Genomic DNA, 25,007 nt, shown 5'->3' with positions numbered 1-25,007 from the left:
AGGCACACGCGTGGGTTGCAACGGATTCGCCGCCCAAGCGAAGCTTGCGGGGCCACGGTAGCCACTTTTTCTCCCGCTCCCGCCTTTTCCACTCATCAAACTGTCGCAAGCGCTTGAACGAATTACACATGTTTATTTTTTATTTGATAAACATCTTGAAAATGGACGTTTTCGTGGCATTGCTCAGCTAGCAATGTGACCACATTGATGTATCAAGCCACGTAGCTTTCATGTTAACTGTGGCCGTGGACTATGTGCGCAGCTATCTGTGGCCCGCTTTAAGCTTTGAATTTTGACTTTAAAACTTTAAGTTTTATGCTTGGAGCCTTATTTTTTAAGCTTTAAACTTTGAGCTTTAACGATCAAGTGAATGAAATACATGCTTGAGTGAGGTTATCTCACGATTTAAAATGACAGGAGGACATATTTGTATGAGACGATGTGTAAATGTGAATGATGCAAGGAGTGTGTGCCAAGACCGACCTATTTGAAGGACCATCCTATCTGCCTACCCCTGCGAGAAACATTTTCCGTGTTTTTGTGAATATAAAGCAGGGTACTCACCAAGAGTGTAGCACCGTGTAACGTGTAACGTAACGTAACTGATACTGTATCAATCTGCAAGTGGGTACGGCTCGTCCACGGTAACCGCGTATCCAGCTACGAGCTCCCGGATCCGCCTTTAGTGCTCGCAGTGTGATCGCAGTGAATCCGCCGTCGGCGGCTCGCTGCGATCACACTGCGCTCCACCCGCGAGCGGCTCGCAGTAGGCTCGCGCCTACGTACTCACTTGATACAGTATCAGTTACGTTACACGGCTAGATGAGTACCCTGCTTAATAATAAACCACATAGGTACTCCAATTGAGGATACCATGTAAAAAAAAATTGCCTGTGGTGTTTTTCCTTGTCTTTGTGAGATTTGTGCATCTAGGAATTTAAACCAGGACCTTAGACCTTAGTCTTGCCGGGGCTCTACTCTACCCCTGAGCTAATCCGACACTATTTCTTTCAGTCATATTTAACTGTATCATACGTCGTCTAAGAACTACCAACATTACCTTCATCTTCCGGAGGTACTGAGTTCAATTCCTTAATTCTACCGAATCTTTTTTCTGATTTTTGAGGTTGTACTCATTAAGTTATTCCAAAAACACAATACATTATTATTTTTAAAATTTTTATTTTCAATTAAATAATAAATATTTATACATTTCGTAATAAGGTAAATAGTTGAATAGTAATTATAATAATTGGCAGTTAAATTATTAAAAGTAATTTAAATAATTAGGTCTACACAATACATAATTTACAATTAGTTCACTAATGGTCTTTCTGTAAAATAATGTTCCTTTCCCAAATATCACACCAATACAACAATACCTACATAATATTATTATGTAATTTTTCGCCTCATTTTCAAATAAATTTTAACATCATCAGAACAGCCAGGCTCTGCAGAATTTTAAAGCCAAGAAATCTCGAAAAGTACACTACATATTTTATGTATTTAACCCCTATTTTGTATTATGGTGAGAAGTATGATTGAATCAGTCTTAGAAAGAGAGAATACAGTGCTTTCAGTTTACATTAAAAATTTTACATAAATGCTCCAAAAAGTTTTTAAATAATTTTATGAAACGAGATTCATTTTTCTAGGTTCGCAAATTTTGAAAATAAATATTTTTATACTAACCAAAAAATTCAAGTGACAATAACTTTTTAAATATGTACCTTTTCCTAATTAAAGTTCTTTTTTTAATTTAAAAGGTACTTATTTAAAAAGTTAATTGTAATTACAGTTTACATGATAAAGACCATCACTAAGCGACTTTAAAAACTTTGTCTTGTTTGTATTCAAAATTTTAATATTTTTAATTGCGTATGTAAATTTGTAATACTTTAATCTGAAAGAGTCGTTCATCTGCTTTTAAGAACAGTATTTTATTTTGAAAAACATTCAAAAACAGCGAATTTATCTGGAATCAAATGTAATAACATTTTCGGCAGAAACTTTATTGTGACAGTTCTCCTAAGAGTAGTTAAGTGCAAAATATCAGAGGCTTTAGGGATCAAATAATAATGTAGTATTAAAAAATCAAATTATATCATTTTATATGCGACGAACACTAGCAAGCCCCTCACACCTACACGTATGTATACATCCATATATGCACCACATAGAATAGACACATTACGCTGTATTATGCGCGCATAATTTGGGCGTGGCATATAGGTACGTATTAAATGTTGGGGTGACACACTTACGCTATAATCTTCCCCAGGAAAGGGGGTCGGATCAATTGGGGGACTGCCGCGGAATATCATTTCTTTGTATGGGATCTGTCACTTTGACAGATGACAGCCGCGTAATTACGGCGCTCCGTAAATTGTTCCGACTCCTTCTCCTTCCGTAGGTAGGAGAGGGGGTCGCATAATTTTCAAATATAGCCTGGCTAGCAGATCACAGCGAATATCGTCGCCACGCCCACACTTATAACAAGTCATCTTTTTAGGTGTGACTGGTCTGTATGGGATTGTATTTGTCACCCTCCTTAATACCTACTAATACTTCATGTAATTAAATAAAGTATGTTTTCAGAGTTTGCCACTGGTAAAAACTGTACCTAAATGGGTCCGCATGCGAGATAGCAAAGGTATTGTAGATTTGATCAAGCTCAATAAAGAGTTTTTTTTAAAGAAACAAGAAAGATTTTTTAAAAGACAGAATAATGTAAATAAGTTAACATAGGTGAATGTTTTAACAATCTTTATCTAAGTTTTTGGTGCTCATTTTTCGTTTTAAACTACAAGTGGTTAATTAATACATAATACGGTTTACTAAAATATTGGCTAAAAACAATGGAGTTTTTATTTGTACTTGCATAAGTTAAGTTATTAGTGATTTGTCTAATTCTTACGACACTAAAATTAATTAGTAGTATTATTTTACAACATGGCTACTTAAATTATTTTTGAATACCAAGAGTATAATAACTACACTGAAAAGTGTGAAAACATTTTTTTTTAAACAAATCAAATCAGATCTACAAAACTGATATTTATTATACTAGTCCCAGCTAGAGATCGTATGTGACGTCATCGTTCTAGTATCTTCTGTCTTGTTTCGTTTTTAAACAAGGCGCGTGAGAAGGAAGAGGACGAACGTAGATGATGTCCGTACGAGCTCTCGCTGGGACTAGTTTATCTGCAATGATGTTTTTTAACATATTTTTTCAAATTTTGGAATGTATGAACATTCTATTATGTTTTAAAAAGGTTTAATTTTAAAAATAGGATCCAAATATTACTTTTAATAATTATTGTAAAACATTCTAATTTTACAATCTTTTGATATGAAGACAGCATTAATTTCACATATAACTTAGAATTTTGTTCCAACTTTACATACACTATGCAAATGGATTAGTTGTTTGTTCTACTCTTAACATATAGTAATTCTAATAAATTAATATTTCTTATTACAAATACACGTATCACACATGTTTTTTTCTTTCACCACGTGAAATGATCTCTACTTTTGTAATATATACACGACCTATTATTCCGTATCAAAGACATGGACCATCATGCTTGTATTTGAGATCTGCAACAGAAAACAACAAAATAAGTATGTAATCATAACAAATAATACACTAAAAGTCCGACAAATGAATGTAGAAAAATTGGAGGACACTGCAATCATACAAATGGCAACACCTTAAAGGAAGTAGCTTTAAAAAAGCTGTGTCGTCTGGCTTGGTGCATATTTTTCACATTACGGATTAATGGTATTTAAGAATTATTAGGGGTACTTTCTAAAAGGAAATGATTCTACATAATTTTATATTCAAAATTCAATTTAGTGGCAACCCAGAAGTAACTAATACACGTGATTTAAAAATAAGTTTGGCTCATAATTCATAATGATGTCATATTTCTCAAGATACAATATTAATTATCCACGGAAATCACCATCTTAAAGTCAGCCATAAATAAATAATCACGGCATTATGACATCATATACGTTAAACAGAATCCATCAAGAACAACCACATCTATTAATTACTCAATCCCCTTCAATTGAATACCTACGTAATGGATGTATCAAATAACGGGCAAGGTTATTGTCTATGCTATTGTGATCTTGACCATTGTATTAATTACCCATCTGCGGTGTATTGTCATCCGTGGTTAAATCTGGAATAATGCACTTTGACTCAGCTATACTAATAGAGTTTTGTCATTTCAAGGCCTGATTCTAGATTGAAATCACGCAGGCAACTATATAATATTATTTTTATATAGAAACTTACTGAAAAACTTGACAATATTTTAATTCATCCTACTATGTAGTTGCCACCCTTATAAATGGGTGCAAGTTGCTGGTGCAATGATACAACGATAGGGAACGAGAATTAGCTAACAGATGATTGAACCCGCAACGCCAGGGTGGGAATCCAATGCTTTGGACCACTCAACCAAATTAGATAATTTTTTTAAAATAAAGATAAATATTCCCGGGTTAAGAATTTATTTATTTATTTTTCATGTTCTCCGTAAAACGGTTATTCACCAATACATTATGACCTGACAATATTTTAAAATCTCCTACTACCATCACAGTGAGCGGAAAATGATGCTTGTGTTGTGATGTAGGACTTAGCCAGCCGATGAATTGAACACACTACGCCTGGGGGGGACGCAAACAAGATGTCAACTCTGCCACTGACCGATCTAAATATGTTCTCCTTTCACAAAAATGTCATTTTAATGATCCAAAGTTTATACTACAACTAAACATATTTTACAGGTTGAGAAGTAGGTACCTAAACATATGTACGTGTTCTCATAATTTCTAGAAAATTAAATTCTTTTACCGCCGACTCCTACTATCTACTAACGTATTTTGACTCATTATCAGCTGAGTTCCCTAATTCGTCGGGTTCCCAGACGTTATGTATTCAATTTCTCTGGTAGACAAATCCTCCATCTTCACACAACAACATTTTTCATTTATTATGATGGTAGTAAGAGTTTATCAAATATTTTCAGGTTATTCATAGCGGAATGTTTGTTTTAAAAAAACCTATATAGGTAATACAGAATACAGTTGGCATACGATTAATAGAAGTTGATTGATAATTGATACCTTTCTTCCCCAAGTGCTTGACGCACCACAGCGAGTGTATGGAGGAGTAGGAGAGGCCATCGGAGCCGCAGACGGGTTCGCCTCGGTTGATCAGGGGCTTAGTGGTCAGAAGACAGGGGTCGTAGGTCCGAGTGCATCTGCCGGTGCTTACTGCTTCCAGGTCTGCAAATAAATAATGTGATTGAATTTTGAATTTGTGATGATACGCAAGTTTAACGGCTTGCTTTTAATATGTGAACAAGTGCGCGGCCATTGTGGAAGTGTGGAAGTATCATCGACTTTACTTACCTTCTTCTTTGTGTTATTATTTAGATTCATTGTAAATGATCATTATTGTGCTGAAAATATAAAAATTCACTCAGATTTCTTTTTTTTTACTTATGTATTTAAAATAACGAAGAAAAAAATTATTTCTCTGAATATAAGTAGCTATTCTGTGGAAACCACTATTGATGGATATTCACAATTATATGAGAAGACGGTACAATTTAAAGTAAGTTCTTATTCAAAATGTTTTTTCATAAAAACCCAATATTCTTTTTAAAATTATTTTCCCTTAATTTATGACTAAATTCTATATAAAAATATTTTTTTGATAAAATAAAAAAAAAACATGCATTTAAGGGTTAAGGGAAGGAAGGAGAGGAAGTTCTAGGAATGAAAAAGTTGTGAATCTGTGGATCAGTGTGTCCAGGAATTACAGACATATGAATCTGTGGATCAGTGTGTCCAGGAGTTACAGACATATGAATCTGTGGATCAGTGTGTCCAGGAGTTACAGACATATGAATCTGTGGATCAGTGTGTCCAGGAGTTACAGACATATGAATCAGTGGATCAGTGTGTCCAGGAGTTACAGACATATGAATCTGTGGATCAGTGTGTCCAGGAGTTACAGACATATGAATCTGTGGATCAGTGTGTCCAGGAGTGAATATGAATCCATCCCTCCCACTGCAGTGCAAGGTCCAAGTGTTCCTTCTCCCAATCCAGCTGGTCACACAGCTGGTGGGCAGATGCATCCTCCGCCAAGACCTGAAAAAACCTCACCCTTGAACCCGGGCACCCCTGCTCAGTCACCAAACGAAACCACTCAAAGTAACGTAACGTATGGCAGGGGTTTTGGTTATCCAATGAATGGTTCCCGGTGCGGCCCATACCAATACCGGCCTCCCAATTGAAACAGCACTGCATTTTAGTAAATTGATAGCGGTAAAAATCTACATACACCTACCCAAAGAAAAGTAATCTCACCCTACATAATCATAGTGGAATTTCTCAGTATTCCCTCATGGTAAGTGGTACGGTGAGTGGTTTATTTATGGCGGTATGCAACACAAAAACAAATGATGTGAGGATGTACTAAAGTTTCAACTCCAGGACAAAAAAATCTTTGACATAAAATCGTATCTCAGTTAACCTGTGGAATGCCGAGCTCCCGTGACCTAATATATCAGTACCTACTCCGTAGTGATAACAGGGTAAAAATCCCACAACTAAAATTATTAGTGTCAAATTACCAAATGGATACGCCGGTGCTCAAAGGATACGAATTTTTCGTAGTTAGTCAGGGAGGAATCTGCCTAATTTAAAAAGTTAAGTATACATAATAATATTGCCTGATTTGGCGCCTTGGTGAATGGTGGTGCTTGGCAACAAGCTGGGTACTTACATCTGTCACTAGCTGTGGCGCAGTGCAAGTGCTCGTAAGACCTGTAGGAGACACCGTTAGACCCGCAGACCAGGGAGCTGGCCTTCAGTAGCCGGTGATTGATGCTGTCCGCCCGGGAGCAGGCCAGCTGGCGCAGAGTGAAGCACTCACCGGGCTTGGCTGCGCACTTACCCTCTCCAGCTGGGGAAAAGGAACACGATTAATATGAGTCGATCTTATTCTGTATGGTATCTATTGTGCAATTACGAGTTTCGGGGAATATTTTCTCCATGTCTCGTGAACTGAGGGTGTAAAGTACCTGGGGGATGGTTTTTTTCTACCCGATGAGTGGGCTGCCTATAGCAACTTATAGGACTGAAATACTATATTTTTTGTATTTTTTATTTTTTTTTTGTCTGTAGGTATTTTTTAAATTTTATTTATATATATTTTTTTTTGTAAAAGATTTTTTTATTATGATTTTTATATATTATTTTAAATTAATGTGTTTGTAAAATTTATACTATATTTTTTGTATATCTGGTTGCAATTTATTTTTTATTTGAGTCCACTCATCAAGGGGGGAAGGTAATAGAGACTGGGAATGGATAGGTGGGTTTGTCGTCGGGACTTGAGCGCCCGAGACATGCTATGCTCGGGTTTGTGTGCATAGGAAGTTTCGCATAGAATGATTTGGCTAATTCTACCACATGTGTTTTAAATGGGGGGATTTTCGTGCCTGAATTAATAATGCTATTTCGGACAAACCAAGGGCTTTTGGTATATCTTCTAAGTGTGACATTCTGGAATGTGGCAAGACGTTTTGTGTTTCCTGTGCCCCAAATGGGTGAAGCGTATGACATGATGGGGCGTATTTGTGTTTTGTAGATGAGTAGTTTGTTTTGTATGGAAGTTTTTGAGTTTGAGTGTAGCAACGGGTAAAGGGCGTTGGATGTGTTTTTAGCTTTTTGTAGAGTGATATTTATGTGTTTTGTCCATGTGAGTCGTCTGTCAAGTGTAACTCCAAGATATTTGGCCGATTTTTGCCATGGTATAGTCTGGCCGTACATCGTTATTTCCTCTCGCGGGGCGCGGCCGCCCTTTCTACGAGAGAAAAAGACGGCCACGCTCTTTGAGGGATTCACGTCTATACGCCATTTATCGTACCAATCTTGGAGTAAATCTATGTTTTTTTGTAGTCGGTAAGTAATCATCCTGGGTGAACAGTATCTAACCATAACTGTGGTGTCATCTGCGTACAGAGCTTTGTGAGAATTTGAGTTTTCAGAGAGGGGGATGTCGTGAGTGTAGACATTGAAGAGGATTGGAGAAAGCAGAGAGCCCTGCGGGACCCCTGCTGTCATGAAACGTTTTTTTGAGAGAGCGCCACCGTATTTTACTTGAAAAGTACGATGGCGTAGAAATGATTTGAAGGCACCGAGTAGTTGGGGATCGATGCCTGTTTCGTGGAGTTTGAGAATAATAATAATAATAATGATTTATTGTCTTCTTTTCTTATTAACACATAGATATAATGATATCCTCACTGGGATCTCCCGTGCTGAGGATGTCATTTACATATTATAATTTAATTATAAGAAATTAATATTACAACAAAGTATAATGTAGTATATATATATTTTTTAAGTAATTTTAAAATAAGTAAGGTACTGTTTTTTGGTATAGTTCAGTTGATTCTGTTTTAGTCTGTGTTTGATTTCAGTAAATTTTCTATTTCAGATCTTCCTATGTTAAGTATCCAGCTTTTTATTTCAGATTTAAATGTTAAAGTGTTGAGGTTTTTGAGTGTGAGTGGTATTTTGTTGTAGAGTTTAATACTGTGATATAAGAAGCTTTTTTGCCCAAAAGTTGTATTTGTAATTATTTGTTGGATAAGTTTTTGATCATGAGATCTAGTGTTTCTATTGTACGTGTTTGTTGTTATTTCTTGTGTTTTGTGTTTATGAATGTAAATGAGTATAGTTTTAGAATATAGTTGTTTAATAGACATGATGTTAAGATTGGTGAAGATTTCGTTAGTGCTAGTTCTTACAGGAAGAACTAGCACTAACGAAATAAGCACTAACGAAATAACGAAAGAAGCAGGCCGTTTATCCATACTTTATCGAAAGCTTTGGCTATGTCCAGGAAAATGGCGCCAGTTGATCGCTTGGTATTGAAGCCTCCGATAATGATTTCGGAGACTCTGAGGAGTTGATGGAGGGTGGAGTGATTTGATCTAAAGCCGTGTTGCTCTTCAGGTAATGTTGAAACCTCGTCAATGTGCTTGAGGAGCCGTGTCAAAAGGATCTGTTCGTAGATTTTACCAATATTTGATAGAAGGCTGATTGGACGGTGATTTTCGCAGAAGAGGGGGTCTTTTCCCGGTTTTGGGATGAGAATGACGTGCGCGTGTTTCCAGCTTTTCGGGAAATAGTGCAGTCTGAGGGCTGTGTTGATGAGATTTACTATCGCTAGTATTCCTTTTTGGGGGAGGGCTTTAAGAGCGACTGTTTTTAAATATCAATACATATGCATTTTTCGTGCCTGCACGTTTTGGCACGAGACGCGGCCGGTATCATATATTTGGTGGTTTACTGACCAAATCAAAAACATTATGTTTTGTACCTATTTAAAATCACTCATTAGTTTAATAGGTCAAGGATATTTAATTACATGTTATATCTAAAATAGCGATAACAGAATAATTCTATATAATAACCGGTCAAGTGTTCCACCACGTCACAAAATTTTACGCTTGCAATGATGGTAGTAGGAGATTTTGAAATATTTATTTATTTAATTATTAATTTAAACCCCCTGGTGGGCTCTTAAATTTTACATAATTTACTGCATAATACAGTGACTACAGAAGGTTTTTATTTTTAAAACATCAACACAAAAATAACATTTTTTTAAAGTTCACAACATATCCACAAGAAAACAACAAATATACGCAATCGCTCTTTTAATATGCCACGTAAAAATGTCATTCAGGTATCTCTTGAACACAGCCAAACTTATATTAAATATGTCGATATTTAAGGTGAATTTGTTTCCAAGTGTGTGAAAGCGAGAAATAGGTGCATGTATGTGATAGTTGGTACGAAAGTTATTGTTGCAGGATAATATATTTTGCCTAGTTGCTCGAGTAGGTTAAAATAAAAAAAACTCTGAAATCTATGAATTGTAGGAATTCACAACAGTGAACTCCTACAATTCCGTGAATAGAGAATGTTTGACTTTCTTAAAAAAAATATATATATTTTTTTTTTATTTTTTTTATCACAGTAAACGTCTTACTTCGCGAAATTTGCAGATGGGTGAGGAACTAGGTATTAGCTTTTATAATGATAATGCCAAAATAGGTTCCCTAATTACGTTGCTTAGTCACATTATAGCTTATACTTACGGTCGATCTCGATGATTAGTAATAAATATTAGTATGCACCAACAAGGCTAGAAATATGCCCTAACATTTCAGAAATAATATACGCCTAAAATACAGGTAGGTAGTAGGTGCTTATCTACGATTGTGCAAAATAAACATTGAAACATTGAAAAATTGAATTCTTAAATCATAATTTAAAACACAAATAAATAACATAGCACATACCCGTAGTAGATATTTGCTATACCTTTTGATTAAAAAAATTATTATTCTGTTCAGTTGGGTATTTTGGCTTCAAATCCAAATTAATTTTTTTGTATGTTAAAGGCCGCGCAGTCGTTCCTGTGTGTGTTTACATAAAAAAGTGAATATAAATCAAGTTTACAACGCAATCGCAGATTGAAATATAACATTATATTACAATCAAAATATAAATAATATCAATCAACATACAAATTTGTTTGATCTGTCTTGCTGGTGATTCAAGATTTGGGGTTGAAATTTAGCAGGATTTGTGTTCTGTCTAATGGCCGGTGGAAGTGAATTTAGTAGCTTTGTGTTCGTCTAATGGCCGGTGGAAGTGAATTTAGTAGCTTTGTGTTCGTCTAATGGCCGGTGGAAGTGAATTTAGTAGCTTTGTGTTCGTCTAATGGCCGGTGGAAGTGCACTGAGTAGTTTTACTGAAAACGATCTAACATTTCTTTGGTCAAAAGTTGTTTTAGCCAATGGAATAAGTGAAAGATTACGCCCTTTGAATCTAGCATCACGAGCAGTATGTACATTGTCTAATAGAGTTCTGTATGTATGCTAGGTAGTATGTTTTTGGCCTAAAGTTGCCAAAACTAATTTGAAAAACTAAAACAAAAGACACACATAAATAAATAAACAATATTACACATCTAGGCCCGGCCTTATACGGGCGCAATTGAAGCAGTCCACTCCGGGCGCCGAATTGATAATGGTTTAACACCTAACAGTCCTAACACATTGAGGTGATTTTAATTTTATTTGATATTATCCTAACACATCCCTTGAGGTGATTTTTCACAAAAACGGCGCCTAACAAAAATACAAATCGTCCGAATATTATTTATTGTAGTGATAGGCGTCTACTAGTTGTGAGAAGGGGCCGTTTGGCTCAGGGCCGGCACAAACTGATTTCCATTCATGAAGCTTTTAAGTTTTACGTTTGGTTTCTTGGCTGCATATATATGTCTTCAATTTTCTCATGGACACATATAAGATCACAGATGCATTACGTAATGAAGAGTTAATCGTAAAACGATAATGCATTTTAACGACAACCTTGCTGTTAATGGTCGCACATGCATTCAATTAGGAACCCGCGTCATATGTACTTTTAAATGCTCATCTCATTGACATTTTGCCCATCTTCTATCAGTTCGATTGACAACCGATCTTAAATTATGATGCCCTAGATTTATCACTTAGATGAATGTCATTAGTTTATAATAATAATAATAAGTGTTTTATGGTATTTTTGTTGTTGTAACAAATAGATACCTACGAGTAATTAACATATTATTAAAATTTAGTAGTATGGGTAATATAAAGTAATTATAAATAAATTTAATTGTGTTTTTTTCTGAAATAATTAAAAGTATATTACGCCCCTGAGGTGATAACTTACAAAAGCGGCGCTATAAAAATTGTCCAATATTTTTTTTTTATACTTCCGATTTTGTTGTCCGGGTTAAATCTTCCCCAAAGGAAAAACTAAACCCTTCCACACACTTTTCCACAAATTATCATCTAGTCAATCAACACTATGTAAGTGCATTATATAAGCAAAATAAATACAAAACAATACAAGAACAACACGTCAACTCACCAGAGATCAAATGGGAAAATAATTCACCGACTCCAGATATTTTCATATCAGAGGGTTCGGCTCGGTAGAACTTCTAACAGGGCCTATAAATCCTACTGATCCCTCAACATAAATATTTAAAAAAATCTTTCGTTATTCTACATGTATTCAAAATGACCGACTTTTGCATCTTTATATATAAATTGATTATTATTATTATGGTGTTTTATGTTCAGTTGAGTGGTTTCAGATTCAGTCATATCGTCTTTCTGATCTCCCTGTGTCGTGTATTCAGCTTTTTATTTGAGATTTAAATGTTAAAATATTGTTGTGAGTTTTGAATGAGAGTAGGATTGTGTTGTAGAGTTTAGTACCATAGCACAGGAAATTTTTTTGCCCAAATTTTGTAGTTTGTAGTTGCTTGTTGGATATGTTTTTGACACTGAGATCTAGCGTTTCTAATATATGTATGTGTTGGTTGTTATTTCTTGTGTTTTGCATTTATGAATGTAAAGGAGTATTGTTTTAGAATAGAGTTGTTTAAGTGATATGATTTTAAGTTTGTTGAAGATTTCGTCAGTGAAAGGGACTTTCAGAATAAGTTTCATTATGGCTTTTTGAGTTTTAATGAGTGATTTTAGGATATTGTCATTTGCACTTCCCCATTCGATAATACCGTATTCTAAGAGCGATTGACAAAGATCTATGTAGATCTTTCTCAGAGTCTTTTTTTACTAAGGGCAATCCTGATGGTTTTGAAGAAATAACTTAAAATTTTATTATTTAAATAGTTAATATTCTCAGTCCATTTTAAATTTTGATCAATTTTTACACCTAGATAAGTTACATGGTCAACGTTTTCCAATGAGGAACAATTATTAAAATACTCAATTAAGTGATGGGAGTAATGTATTTAAGTTCTGTTTTCCATCCTAGTTTTTTTGTATTTTGAAAGTGATGAATTTGGTTTCATTAGCAGTGTAAGTGAGTGGTAGTCTAGCCATTTTTTATTCTGTTTACTGTGTCTTCGTATTTCTTAAATGTTTCTGCCCATTTTTTCCCTTTTATTAGAAGAACTGTATCATCCGCAAATATAATCATATTATATATATATATATATATATATATATATATATATATATATATATATATATATATATCTAGAAGACGATTAACAACCACAAACACAGTTATTCTTCACAGCACGTGTAATAAACTTAATTAATTTATGAAAATTTCCACTCAAACGATTTTTTGCCAAATTAATACAGAACCTAAAAATATGAAATAAATGTTGACATTTACGTGGATTCATTGCCTTTAAACCGCAGTAAGCAGTAAATATTATGTTTCTTTACTAATATTTTGAGGAATGATATTTATTAAATCGAACGGCCAAATCAAAAAAACTGAACATCCATTGCTCGAGTGGTTGATACTAAAATATTATGACGGAACCCTCTAGATACCAGATATCTATTCTTCGTAATTATACATAACAATCACAGTGTTGAGTGCATATGTAAATCGTGGATCTGGTAGAGGAAGGGTGAAACAGATTGAATGCAGAAGAGATGAGATCTCAGAGTTGTGCTGATGATCAATGTTTTGGACGTGTAGAATGGTTGGTTTTTACAGAACGGCTGGAAAGACAAAGAATTGTCGGGAAGAAAATTATGCATAAGTGGACGGAAGAAGGAATCGGTACGTCCCAAAATGCCTTGGACACGGTGTTATTTCGAAGCTAAAATGAAGAAAGCATTATTGCAATTTTTTATGTGAAACATCTTTAAAACCGATTCTTGCATAGCAAGACGCTATTGCATGGAATTATACTTCATTCAGCCAGCCTCGTGACTCGTTGGCTCTTTCCGCCCGGCCGCCAAAACTCTGTGCGAGGAAGGCTTGCCGAAGAGTTAGGGAGTATGAGAGGGATGTTTTGTTGTCCTAGAGCTAATCTTAAATATTGTTATTGTGCAGTAAGGCTTTCTTATCTGTGATATCTCTTTATTTAAAAATGATTCTTTTACGGTACAGCTTAACCGCACTGTGTAGTATATTTATTTGTGTTGTTTACTTTACTTTTTATTTCTTTCAATAAAGATCAATTTCGATGTTTCACATCTGAAAGGCGTCCAGCGACGGCTATTTAAAAAAATTCATTGTCGCGGAGGGTCGAAATGTAGCAGATTCCCAGCAGTTCCACTACTGTCCCACCTTCCTCTTGCCCATCTCCTTCCCATCCCCATTACCTACGGCCTCACAACATGCCCCAATTGGGGATGTCATAGTCTCACTGGCTCCAGACGTTTGGGAGCAGTTAGGATTCTAATGCGGTATTCACATAAAAAAGTCCATAGGCAATTGCCGATTCAATTGCGATTAGATAATTCAGCAATCTTAAAAAGCACTAGAGTACCAACTGTCCGGAACTAGTGATCCTGTAGGCACTATGGCATCCTCAATTAGGGTATGTTCTAAGGCAGAAGGAAGTGGGAAAAGGAAGGAAATTGGGGAATAAGGTTGGCAAGTACCTGGCTCAGACATATTCACCAAACACATCTAAAGCAAAGAATGGTGATCTTTCACCAGAGCGATACTGAAAGCAGGTAATCCTTGAAACTCTGCACAAGTACAGTCATTAAAAACTAGAACAAACCAAACATGTTTACATGAGACGAAAGCGAAAAATTGTTTCCACTTTTATACGTTGTGTTAATGATTCCATTACACGATAAATCCGAGACTCCCAAAGCATTATGCGGTTATCAGAAGCAGAATGGGCAAATATAATAAATTGATAACTATGTATAGTGCGTACGCGAACTGCATTTGGATTGGCAGTATCGGCACTCGACACACCGTGCGCAACTATTTAACTTTGGTATACCAGAACCCAGTCGCTGTTAGCATTTCAATTATTGCACTTGCTTCGAGCAAACATTTGTAAGGAATGTTAATTGCATCATCGTATCTGGTTCGTGTAAACATTATGGTGCATATCATTATAATGCTTTAATGTCAAAAGATTCATAAAGTAGTGCAAACAAAGGCAATGTAATAAGTCTGTAGCAGGAAGGAATTTTAGGTACGTGGTATCGAATAATTGAATGTACCGCGGTAAGCAAATCGTGTAATATATTAAACGATCCCATACATTTGCGTCAACGTAGACCAAAGTAGAACTTATTTCATAATTACTAGTAGTTAGTTCTGTAAACAGTAAGCCTCGCGTCAAATATAATAAACCCGGTGATGGTCTGGATTGTAAGCCACACAGACCATCAGGGAATTCCCTATGAAAAAATGGATTGATTACAAAATTCACTTTGCAGGAAGCGTAACAAATCCAGCCACCAAATACAAAAAAACAGAGAACTCACCGAATATATCATTCGCATTGAGATTGGCAGCGATTCCTTATTCTCAAGGTTAATCTCCAAATTCGGCAGCGGACGGCAATCAGCACAATAAAAACTTGCATTTACACCATGAAATAATGATCTGTCACGACAAGCTCTTAAGAGAGTGGAATTTAGAATAAAATTGAATTAACACATTGTAATTCTAAAAGTACTGTCACTTTCTTGTGACAAAAATATTTAAATCTTTTAGTATTAAATCGACCAAACAGGAATAGTGGTGCCCTCTTTTGTCCAACAATATAATTCAGATGAATCCAGCCGCTTAATGCACAGATGACTGTATTTAATTATCACTTACCTGCAGAGCAAAATCTATACAATAACTGACCAGGGATGTCTATCCAGCCCTCTATTTTTAATTTTAATTTTTAAATTTTAATTTTCAACTTTTTAAGTTAAATAATTTTAAGTCTACTGCTTCTCCAAAACCTAAGCCAAAATTTCCTCTGAAATCATAAAATTTGTAAGTAGATAGATACTTAAATACCCATCAGATTAATTATAATATATTTATAAAACATAATATATTTTATGCAAAAAAAATATATTTTGAATACTTAATACAATTTGTCCAAAAAAACGTTGATATCTCAAAAACAGTTATTTTTTCAAACTTTGTTCAAGCAGGTAAGTACCATTTTATTGAAAAAAAAAGTGAATAAGTAAGTCCAAATAAACACGATGATTTTACATTAGAAAAAATAATTTTTATTGAACGAATTTACATTAAATTAAATTACACCAGCCATCCCGAAACGAACACGGAATGTATCAAAAAATTACAGACAGACGATATGCAAAATGGTCGAGTAAAAACTCAGTCAATTATATTTTACCCCTGCCACCAAGAGGGGAAAGATCCTTAAAATTTAATGACATGTTCAAATTCTGTGAATCAACCCCTCCTAAATGTGATTTGTATTTTACGTACTACGAATCTTCTTGGACACATTGTATACCCGAAGAAATAATATAATATGCAGTATGTAAACCTAGTTTATTTTCTCAGTATCAGCTATGATAATATAATATAGCATTCAGGTGAAATAGATTAAGCTATGTTTAGCAGTTAGCAGTGGCGTGCATGGTTCTATGACTAAAGATAGGCTGTGTGCAGTTTTCAAGTACGGGTATGAATTGGGCATTCAATATTTGAAAATGGCTATATTATCATCAACTTCCGCTGATGCGTTTGGTATGTAGGTAGAAACTAAGGCGGGGTGCCGCAGTGGGTACATGCGATTTGCAGTAGTCCGGGGTGAACGATGTTGGCGACACGCGTTGTGTGAGGGGTTATATAATAATACTAATAATTATGATTCATGGCCCAATTCAATTGTTTCTATTATCTGTAGGTGAAACAAATGGTTCGAAAAGATACCACATTCAAACATTGATGTTTCACGTTTAGATGAGACATGAAGCGGAAAAATCGGTTCCACTTTTATACGCCCTGGCTACCAACGCTCTAACGCCGAACGACCGAAAACTACCAAATCCGGTCCACGCACATTGATTATCGCGTTGTAATAGTGGAAAAATCTTTCGGCGAGATGTTAGAGCAAAAGCGCGCCTATAATTGTACAACTCTACGCCATCAAAATAACACATTAAGGCGATGCCATACGTAGTAATGCAAAATCATGTGTTTTTGATTTGAAAATTTGGTCGCCTAGAAATGTTTCAGATGATTTAATTAAATACTGCGAGTAGAATACATCTTGGCCTTTGAAAATTCGAGTATTTTTTAGATAAGTCTTTTTATAAGCCCAGAAAAAAATAATGTATAAGGCCTATGAAAACTGCTTAAAAGTTCAAAATCTCCTATTTACGAACCCATTTTCGGTTATGATTTTATTGTATAATGTGGCAAATTAAGTTATTTATAAAATGATCGAAAAAAATTAAATATTTATGCCTGAACATCCACAAAATAAAATAAAAGGCACTTTTTGGCCTTGTTTTTTTCTTGCATAAATCAAAACAGGCGGATGGTGTTAAGCGGGAATTTAAACCTTATCGCCATCTACGTAAGGGGTGTTATTGATAGCGGCTCAATTTAAAATATTACACGACGCAGTGCATCGCCTTAAACTGGTGTTATTAAAACAGAGATCAGTATACATACGTAAAAGGTATTATTCAATATTTAAGCCATCATTTGTCTGTCCGTGCTTAGTCACAAGACGTGATGACTGTGATGAGATGAAAATTATTTATATGTATAAAAAAAGCGAAAGTGCTCTATTTTAAGTAAATGAAAACGTATTTACAGAAAATTTGCAATCTACTGCACACACAACGAATGTTTCGCATCGTTTGGAATGTTTGCACGGGTATGCAAATGTTATGCAGCCAGAATAATAACACACTACACACGGGATCATTATTTTATACTCTCGATATTACATAAGAATAATATTGTGTCTGACATGATTCCAGATGCCAAGTTTTAAGAGCTTTACCGAATCAGAAAGCGCACAGCTTAGAGTTTACAGTGGTAACATCCAAGTAATTACAATTATGTACAGAATACGCAGATTCCATTCGGATATTATCGAATTACTTGGCAAAGACAGCTCGTTAATTCGTACATCATTGAAATGAGTTTAATGAGAGTCGTAAAGTTTTATCGAGTATGCCATGTAAATGCATTACATTAACTCCACGCTGGAAGCCCTGTGGAAAATGATTACCTCATGGCCTGTCATCTTTGGTGATGCTAAGTGGAGGATCTTTTTAATGAAATAAAGGAGATGATGTCCTAGGAAATTTGTTTTCTATGCAGCGAAAGTCGTAAGAAAACAGTTAAAAAAAGGTTAAAAGAAGTCGTACATGCATGGAAAAAAATTAGTATTGCTGATTTATTAAAAATCTCTTCAAATTTTTGGTAATCCGGTTAAAAGCGGGATGGCTGTTTGTTTCCTGATAAACTTTTATTACATTACTAATATATTTGGAACACGTGTTCATATTTAATGCACCTGCGCCATGCCTTGATAACATATACATATATATTGTGGATTTCCCAATAACATGTACTTAAAAGAAAAATGTGCCGACAGTATCGAAGGTATAGTTAATCTATTTGCTGATTCATTTAAAAGTGTTTACGACACAGATATTCGTGTCAATACGATTCCCGATATTTCAGTGGATGAGGTATTAAATCTAAGCCAATGTTTCATCAAAAAAGAATCTATAGAAAAAGTCATAAAAGAATTAGATAGCAATAAATCTGCTGGACCGGATGGTATTCCTCCAATATTTTTCAAAACCTGTGTTAGTAGTCTGATATATCCTCTTTATAAACTCTTTAACAATTCTTTAAGTTCTGGTTCTTTTCCAGCTCAGTGGAAAAAGAGTTATTTAACCCCTATTCATAAAAAAGGAGATAAAAGCGATATATCAAACTATAGACCAATTTGTATAATGTCTGCTTTACCGAAAGTTTTTGAGAAATTAGTCCTAGATATCATTGTAAAACCAAAACCTATCAACAACATTATTGTTCCTAACCAACATGGCTTCATCACATGTCGCTCTACCTTAAGTAATTTAATGATTTATGAAAATTACATATCTGAATCTTTGGGTCTCACACAACAAGTGGACAGTATATACACTGACTTTAGTAAAGCTTTTGATAAGGTTCGACATCACATACTTATTTATAAACTTCGATTGTTGGGCATCAAAGGTAAATTATTGAGTTGGATTGTTAGTTATCTTAGCCATAGGGTGCTTAGTGTAAAGATTAATTCTGTACAATCTTATATATTCGAGGACACAAGTAGGGTTCCTCAAGGGTCCCACCTCGGCCCAATATTTTTCTTATTATTCATCAATGACATTGTTGACCAATTTAATGATGTAGAAATTCTGCTATTTGCTGACGACTTAAAAAAATATAAAAGAATACGAAATGTATACGATTGTCAAATTTTACAGAGTAATTTAGAACAACTTCATCAATGGTGTGATCAAAATGCTTTATTTTTGAACATTCAGAAATGTCAAGTAATACTATTTTCCAAAACTCGTTATAATATATTACATGAATATACATTAAATAATATTAAATTAATACCAGTATCACATATTCGTGACTTGGGTGTAATATTCGTTGAAAACTTGTCATTCATTGAACACATCAACTATATAACTAATAAGGCTTTAAAGATGCTTGGCTTCCTTTGCAGAACTTTAACTGATTTTAAGTCCATAGATTGTATGAGAACCCTCTATATTTCATTAGTCAGAAGTCAATTGGAGTATAATTCACCTATTTGGTCCCCTTTATATAAAGTTCACTCCAATAATATAGAAAGAGTTCAGCACAAATTTCTTAAGTACGTAAATTTTAAGCTCGGAATTCCTATTGATTACATTAATTATGTCAGTTTGATGAATCAATTGCATCTAATAACACTGTCTGACAGGAGAATTATTTCAGACCTGGTTGTGTTACACAGAGTCATTAACAACTTAATTGATAGTCCTGCCATACTTGCCACTATTAAACTACATGTGCCGACTAGGAATACAAGACAAAATATAACATTCTTCTGTAATACATACTCGACCAACTAACAGACACACTCACTGACCAATAGGATGCATGATCTGGGCAACAAGTATGGGGGTGCTATTTATTTATTTATTGACTCCATTTATAGAATTAAGCATAATCTACACCAACACTTTGTTGATTCCTACAAATTAGAGTAGCGTTGGTAAATTAGTTTTAATGATTTATCTTATATGTAGTGTTGTTGTAACTTCTTTTTTACTTTATGTTACTCTTACGTTTTACTAATATTGCTTCATATTTTTTAATATTTTCTCATTATACTTGTAATCACAATTTTACAAGTGTGTATTTTTTACCTTCTTTAAAATGGATTACATCTATTTACTGTCAATATCTCCTGTATAATACTTATTCTCTTATTGTACTGCATCATGTATCACTTCTATGTAAAAGCCTTTTTAGGCGTATATATAAATAAATAAATATAGTGACGAAAAGCGCAATTATTGTGATTTTTTATAAACACGCGTTCCGACATCGTGATAATTAATTTCTCTTTTACTAAAAGTTTAACGGAAAAACTATCAATTTATTCGTTATTCACAATCCCGTTTTTAACCGGATTACGAATAATTTGAAGAGATTCTTAATAATGTAGCAAAATTTGATACCAGCAAGTTTTCTTCGTGTGATTGGTTATTTAGTTGACCTGGAATACTTTACGATACAAACTTATTCTGCCATGGTAAATAAAAACACAGAATGAACTCGCAATTACTAAAATTAGCTAAAATGAGATGAATGTGTGATGTTTTTAGGTATCGAATTTCTAATGTTTCACCTAAGACATAATTTAATATTATCTACCCGTTTCCCTATTGAATATATTATTGTTTTCTAAGTTATCACAATTTCACCGCTGTAGGTAAATATAAACGTTTATTTCTATTTCTGTAAGTAAAAAACAGTAACTCTTTTGAAATTACTGCGTTTATACCATTGATGTATTATACAGTATTTTCCAATAAGAGGTGTTATTTTGATATTCAATCGTAAAAGATCAATGGTTTCGTTGCTTGTGTGGCACGTAGCGCCGTCTTGTTGAAAGTAAACGTTGTCCAGATTAATACCATCCGATTCCGGCCATAAAAAATCATTAATCATCTCTCGATAGCGCAATCCATTCACCGTAACTGTTGCTCCATGTGGCGTAGTTTCTACTTGTCAAATGTCAAAAAATGACAGCTTCAAAAGTAACATCTACCGAAATAGCGGGCTATTCAAAATAACACCTCTTATTGGAAAACCCTGTATTTAGATGAGAGGAAGAGACACGTAACCTTCACAGAGCTTAAAAATCAACTTTGAAATTTGATGAATTGTTCAAATTAGGTGAAAGAACCCGTCCTTAGCCTTTCAGTTTTGGTCTCTAAGTATAGATAAAACCATTTCAAGAAACATTACGATTCTGAATTGTCACCGGGGTGATACTGATAGTACCTTCCACTCTGGAAAGAGATCCATATATTTTTCAGGCAAAAGTCACAAACCCCAAATACAGTTTTATCTACCGCAATTTAAAAGCAGGGATCTGTATCTAAGTTTATACAATTCAATTAAAAAGTTTCCCTGGATTGAAACTGGATTTTGGGATAAGTGACCACTGTCCAATCTACTATATATTGAAAATTCATGAAATTTTGGGTCCAAAACCTAGAAACTTGCCGTTCAGTTACTGAGGTCGTAAAAATGCATGGACAGAGGATAAAGTAAAATACAAGTTCTTTTAGAAAGTTTTGTGATATTCACAACTTCGAACGATACAACGGGAATTTATTTTTGGGGAATATTCCCGAAATAGGTAATATTGCGAGAATCTTCGTCTAAATAGTGATTTCTTCATGAGGTTTTCTCCTAGAATGACATTTCACGTTATTTACGAATATTTCATATTAATTTCATGACATTACATCTTCATGAGGTTTTCTCCTAGAATAACATTTCATGATATTTACGAATGTTTCATATTAATTGCATGACATGACATCTTCATGAGGTTTTCTCCTAGAATGACATTTCATGTTATTTACGAATGTTTAATATTAACTGCATGACATGACATCTTCATGAGGTTTTCTCCTAGAATGACATTTCATGTTATTTACGAATGTTTCATATTAACTGCATGACATGACATCTTCATGAGGTTTTCTCCTAGAATGACATTTCATGTTATTTATACGAATGTTTCATATTAACTGGATGACATGACATCTTCATGAGGTTTTCTCCTAGAATGACATTTCATGTTATTTACGAATGTTTCATATTAATTGCAGCACTTTCATTCGAATTATGAATTGTCCCGAATTGTCCCGTATGCAATTGTGTCTCGTGTGACATCACGAGACACAATTGCATACGTTTTACCCAAGTTCATTTTGAAAGCTCATAACTTCATCATTTTTGGATATGTCGTAAAACTAGTAATATTATCGTTATTAACTACAATAGATTTTCATAAAAAAGATAACTTCATTCAGAATAACTTTCTTAACAAAAAAATAATAGCTGTCACGTCTGAAGATGAGAAACATCGAAATTGATTTTTATTGAAAGAAGTGAAAATGAAAGTAAACAAGTCTTTACATTTAAAAAAAATCTTTTATTATTATTAAATATATTACAAATTAAAAATACATCAACATTAAATTTAAAATAAATCCATTGCCAATTTTCGTGATAAGAATAAAATATATCGCACAGAGTTTTAACGGCCGGGCGGAAAGAGCCGACGAGTCGCGAGGTTGGCCGAATGAAGCGTCACACCCTCTAGGCGAGCAAACAGATGTTTCACCAAATATATCAATAAATTCCCGACTTTGGGGAATTTATATAGTCGGGGAATATTCCCGATTGCGCATCACTAGTGCCTGAGTATTTTGAAGCCGATTTTTGATATGCAATCAATGCATCAATAGGTACCTTGGATCTAGTTCGTGTTCTGGGCGGTCCGCATTCTGCATGCCAACACGGTGACACCGCTAAAGGTGAATATAACAGTGACGTTCTACCGCATATAAATAAGATCATATCGACTGTGTTTAAATTAGGGCCTATCCAAGCACGACGAGATGGTGAATGAAATCATTTGTTGTGATTGCTGTCTCAATATATCATATTGTACCCGCTGAACAATGCTAAAGTAGATTCTTATGTCATGTGTAAACGTTTCGGCAGTGGATGGCCTTTGAATATAAGATATTTCTCATTTTAGGACATTCGAATAATATGAAACCTTTTGATATTTCGTATCTCAGACTTTTGTCTATAACATTAAGGCCCGTAGTAAGCGTTCGGTTTGAAAGGGAGATATTATGTAAATACGAATGTTAGAGGGAGAGCGCTAATATAAAAAAAAACGATAATAATTACGGCGATCCACTACGTCGTGCAATATTTTAAATTTAGCCGCTATCAATAACAACCCTTACGTAAATGGCGATAAGGTTTAAATTCCCGCTTAACACCATCAGCCTGTTTTGATTTATGCAAGAAAAAAACATGGCCAAAAAGTGCCTTTTATTTCATTTTGTGGATGTTCAGGCATAAATATTTAATTTTTTTTCAAAAATTTTATAAATTACTTAATTTGCCACATTATACAATAAAATCATAACCGAAAATGGGTTCGTAAGTAGGAGATTTTGAACTTTAAAGCAGTTTTCATAGGCCTTATACATTATTTTTTTGTGGGCTTATAAAAAGACTTATCTAAAAAATACTCTATTATTTCAAAGGCCAAGATGTATTCTACTCGCAGTATTTAATTAAAGCATCTGAAACATTTCTAGGCGACCACGATTTTGCATTACTGCGTATGGCATCGTCTTAAGTGAAAATGCTGAAAATATTTAATAAAACCCGATTCGATTGAAATTAAAAATAATCTCGACAAATGCTTCAGTTTCATTTAAAGATACACTGTGCATTCTTTCATGCCTATAACATATTAAATAACTGAACAAAACGTGTTTTAAATAATTTTTGGAGCTAATTTTGCGATTTTTTTCATCGAGGGAATTTCATATAATTAACGTTTCGGCATAACAAATGTATGGATATTATCTTAAAAAATAACATTTTTTTAAACTTAAATAGTTAACGAGAAACTTATTATAAATTGGTATAAATTGGGTATGCGGAGGCTTAAGAACGAGTGAATTCATGAAAATAAGATGTTTGCTTCTTGCAGGAAGAAAAATGTTTTCAAATGCAAATACCTAAATGTCTATTGAAGACCAGAATACCTAAATGTCTATTGAAGACCAGAATACCTAAATGTCTATTGAAGACCAGAATACCTAAATATCTATTGCAGACCAAAAGCTTTTTACGTTAGTTTAATGCCATAATTACAAAATGCATTCGACTTCATAATTCATTAGTTGTTCTAACCACGAAAAACCAAATACATCTTGGATGCCCATTAGTGATTTATGTTTTGAGTTCGTGAAGCCAACATCCAGTTTGCCATTACTTCGTGTTTCTATGGCAAGGAATCTCTTATCAGTTTAGTATTTGCGCAAATTTGCATAATGCATTACGTTGCACCGTATATTTGTTCTGATTCACCTCATTCTCCGTGCAAACCAACATGACGTGTTGACATCATTATTCTGGCGTTTACTGGGATAATAATGCCTCATCATGTTGGTATTATTTTATACATAATATCACTGTTATTTCATGTCTTATAACGTATAGGCATTTTAAATGTATAATCGTAACTCTAGCACAATGGGCAGTAAAACAAGAAAACAATGTAAATGACATTCTTCTGAAGGTTTATAGATAAACCAATAACATGTCGGTTGAGTGAAGGTTGCATGTTTGTGACAGAATGAAATATAATAATAAACCCACTAACTTATTTAGAATATAGATCTGGGTAATTACTGTGAGGAGTAAACTAATTCGTAGTACGAACTTCATACTTATAACGTCATTTACACACAGACCCC

At 34.3% G+C, this 25,007-nt stretch overlaps 1 protein-coding gene across 1 annotated transcript in view; it reads right to left on the bottom strand.

Moving 5' to 3' along the window:
- Window positions 1–1,815: 1,815 nt before the first annotated feature.
- The window catches only part of LOC149420522 (serine protease inhibitor dipetalogastin-like), a 137,079-nt gene continuing 113,887 nt past the window's right edge, over window positions 1,816–25,007 (bottom strand). Inside the window, exons 6-8 of the mRNA XM_089636758.1 lie at window positions 6,824–7,003; window positions 5,152–5,313; window positions 1,816–3,606 (exon numbers count right to left, since the gene is read on the bottom strand). Of these exons, the coding sequence (XP_089492884.1) occupies window positions 3,572–3,606; window positions 5,152–5,313; window positions 6,824–7,003 (377 nt within the window). The 3' untranslated portion in view covers window positions 1,816–3,571. The remainder of the gene's footprint in view (window positions 3,607–5,151; window positions 5,314–6,823; window positions 7,004–25,007) is intronic.

Source organism: Hesperophylax consimilis, chromosome 10 (assembly GCF_061612785.1).
Source record: "Hesperophylax consimilis isolate HC1 chromosome 10, BYU_Hcon_1.0, whole genome shotgun sequence".
NCBI classification, from domain to species: Eukaryota; Metazoa; Arthropoda; class Insecta; order Trichoptera; family Limnephilidae; genus Hesperophylax; species Hesperophylax consimilis.
This window is presented reverse-complemented; position numbering and strand designations above follow the sequence as displayed.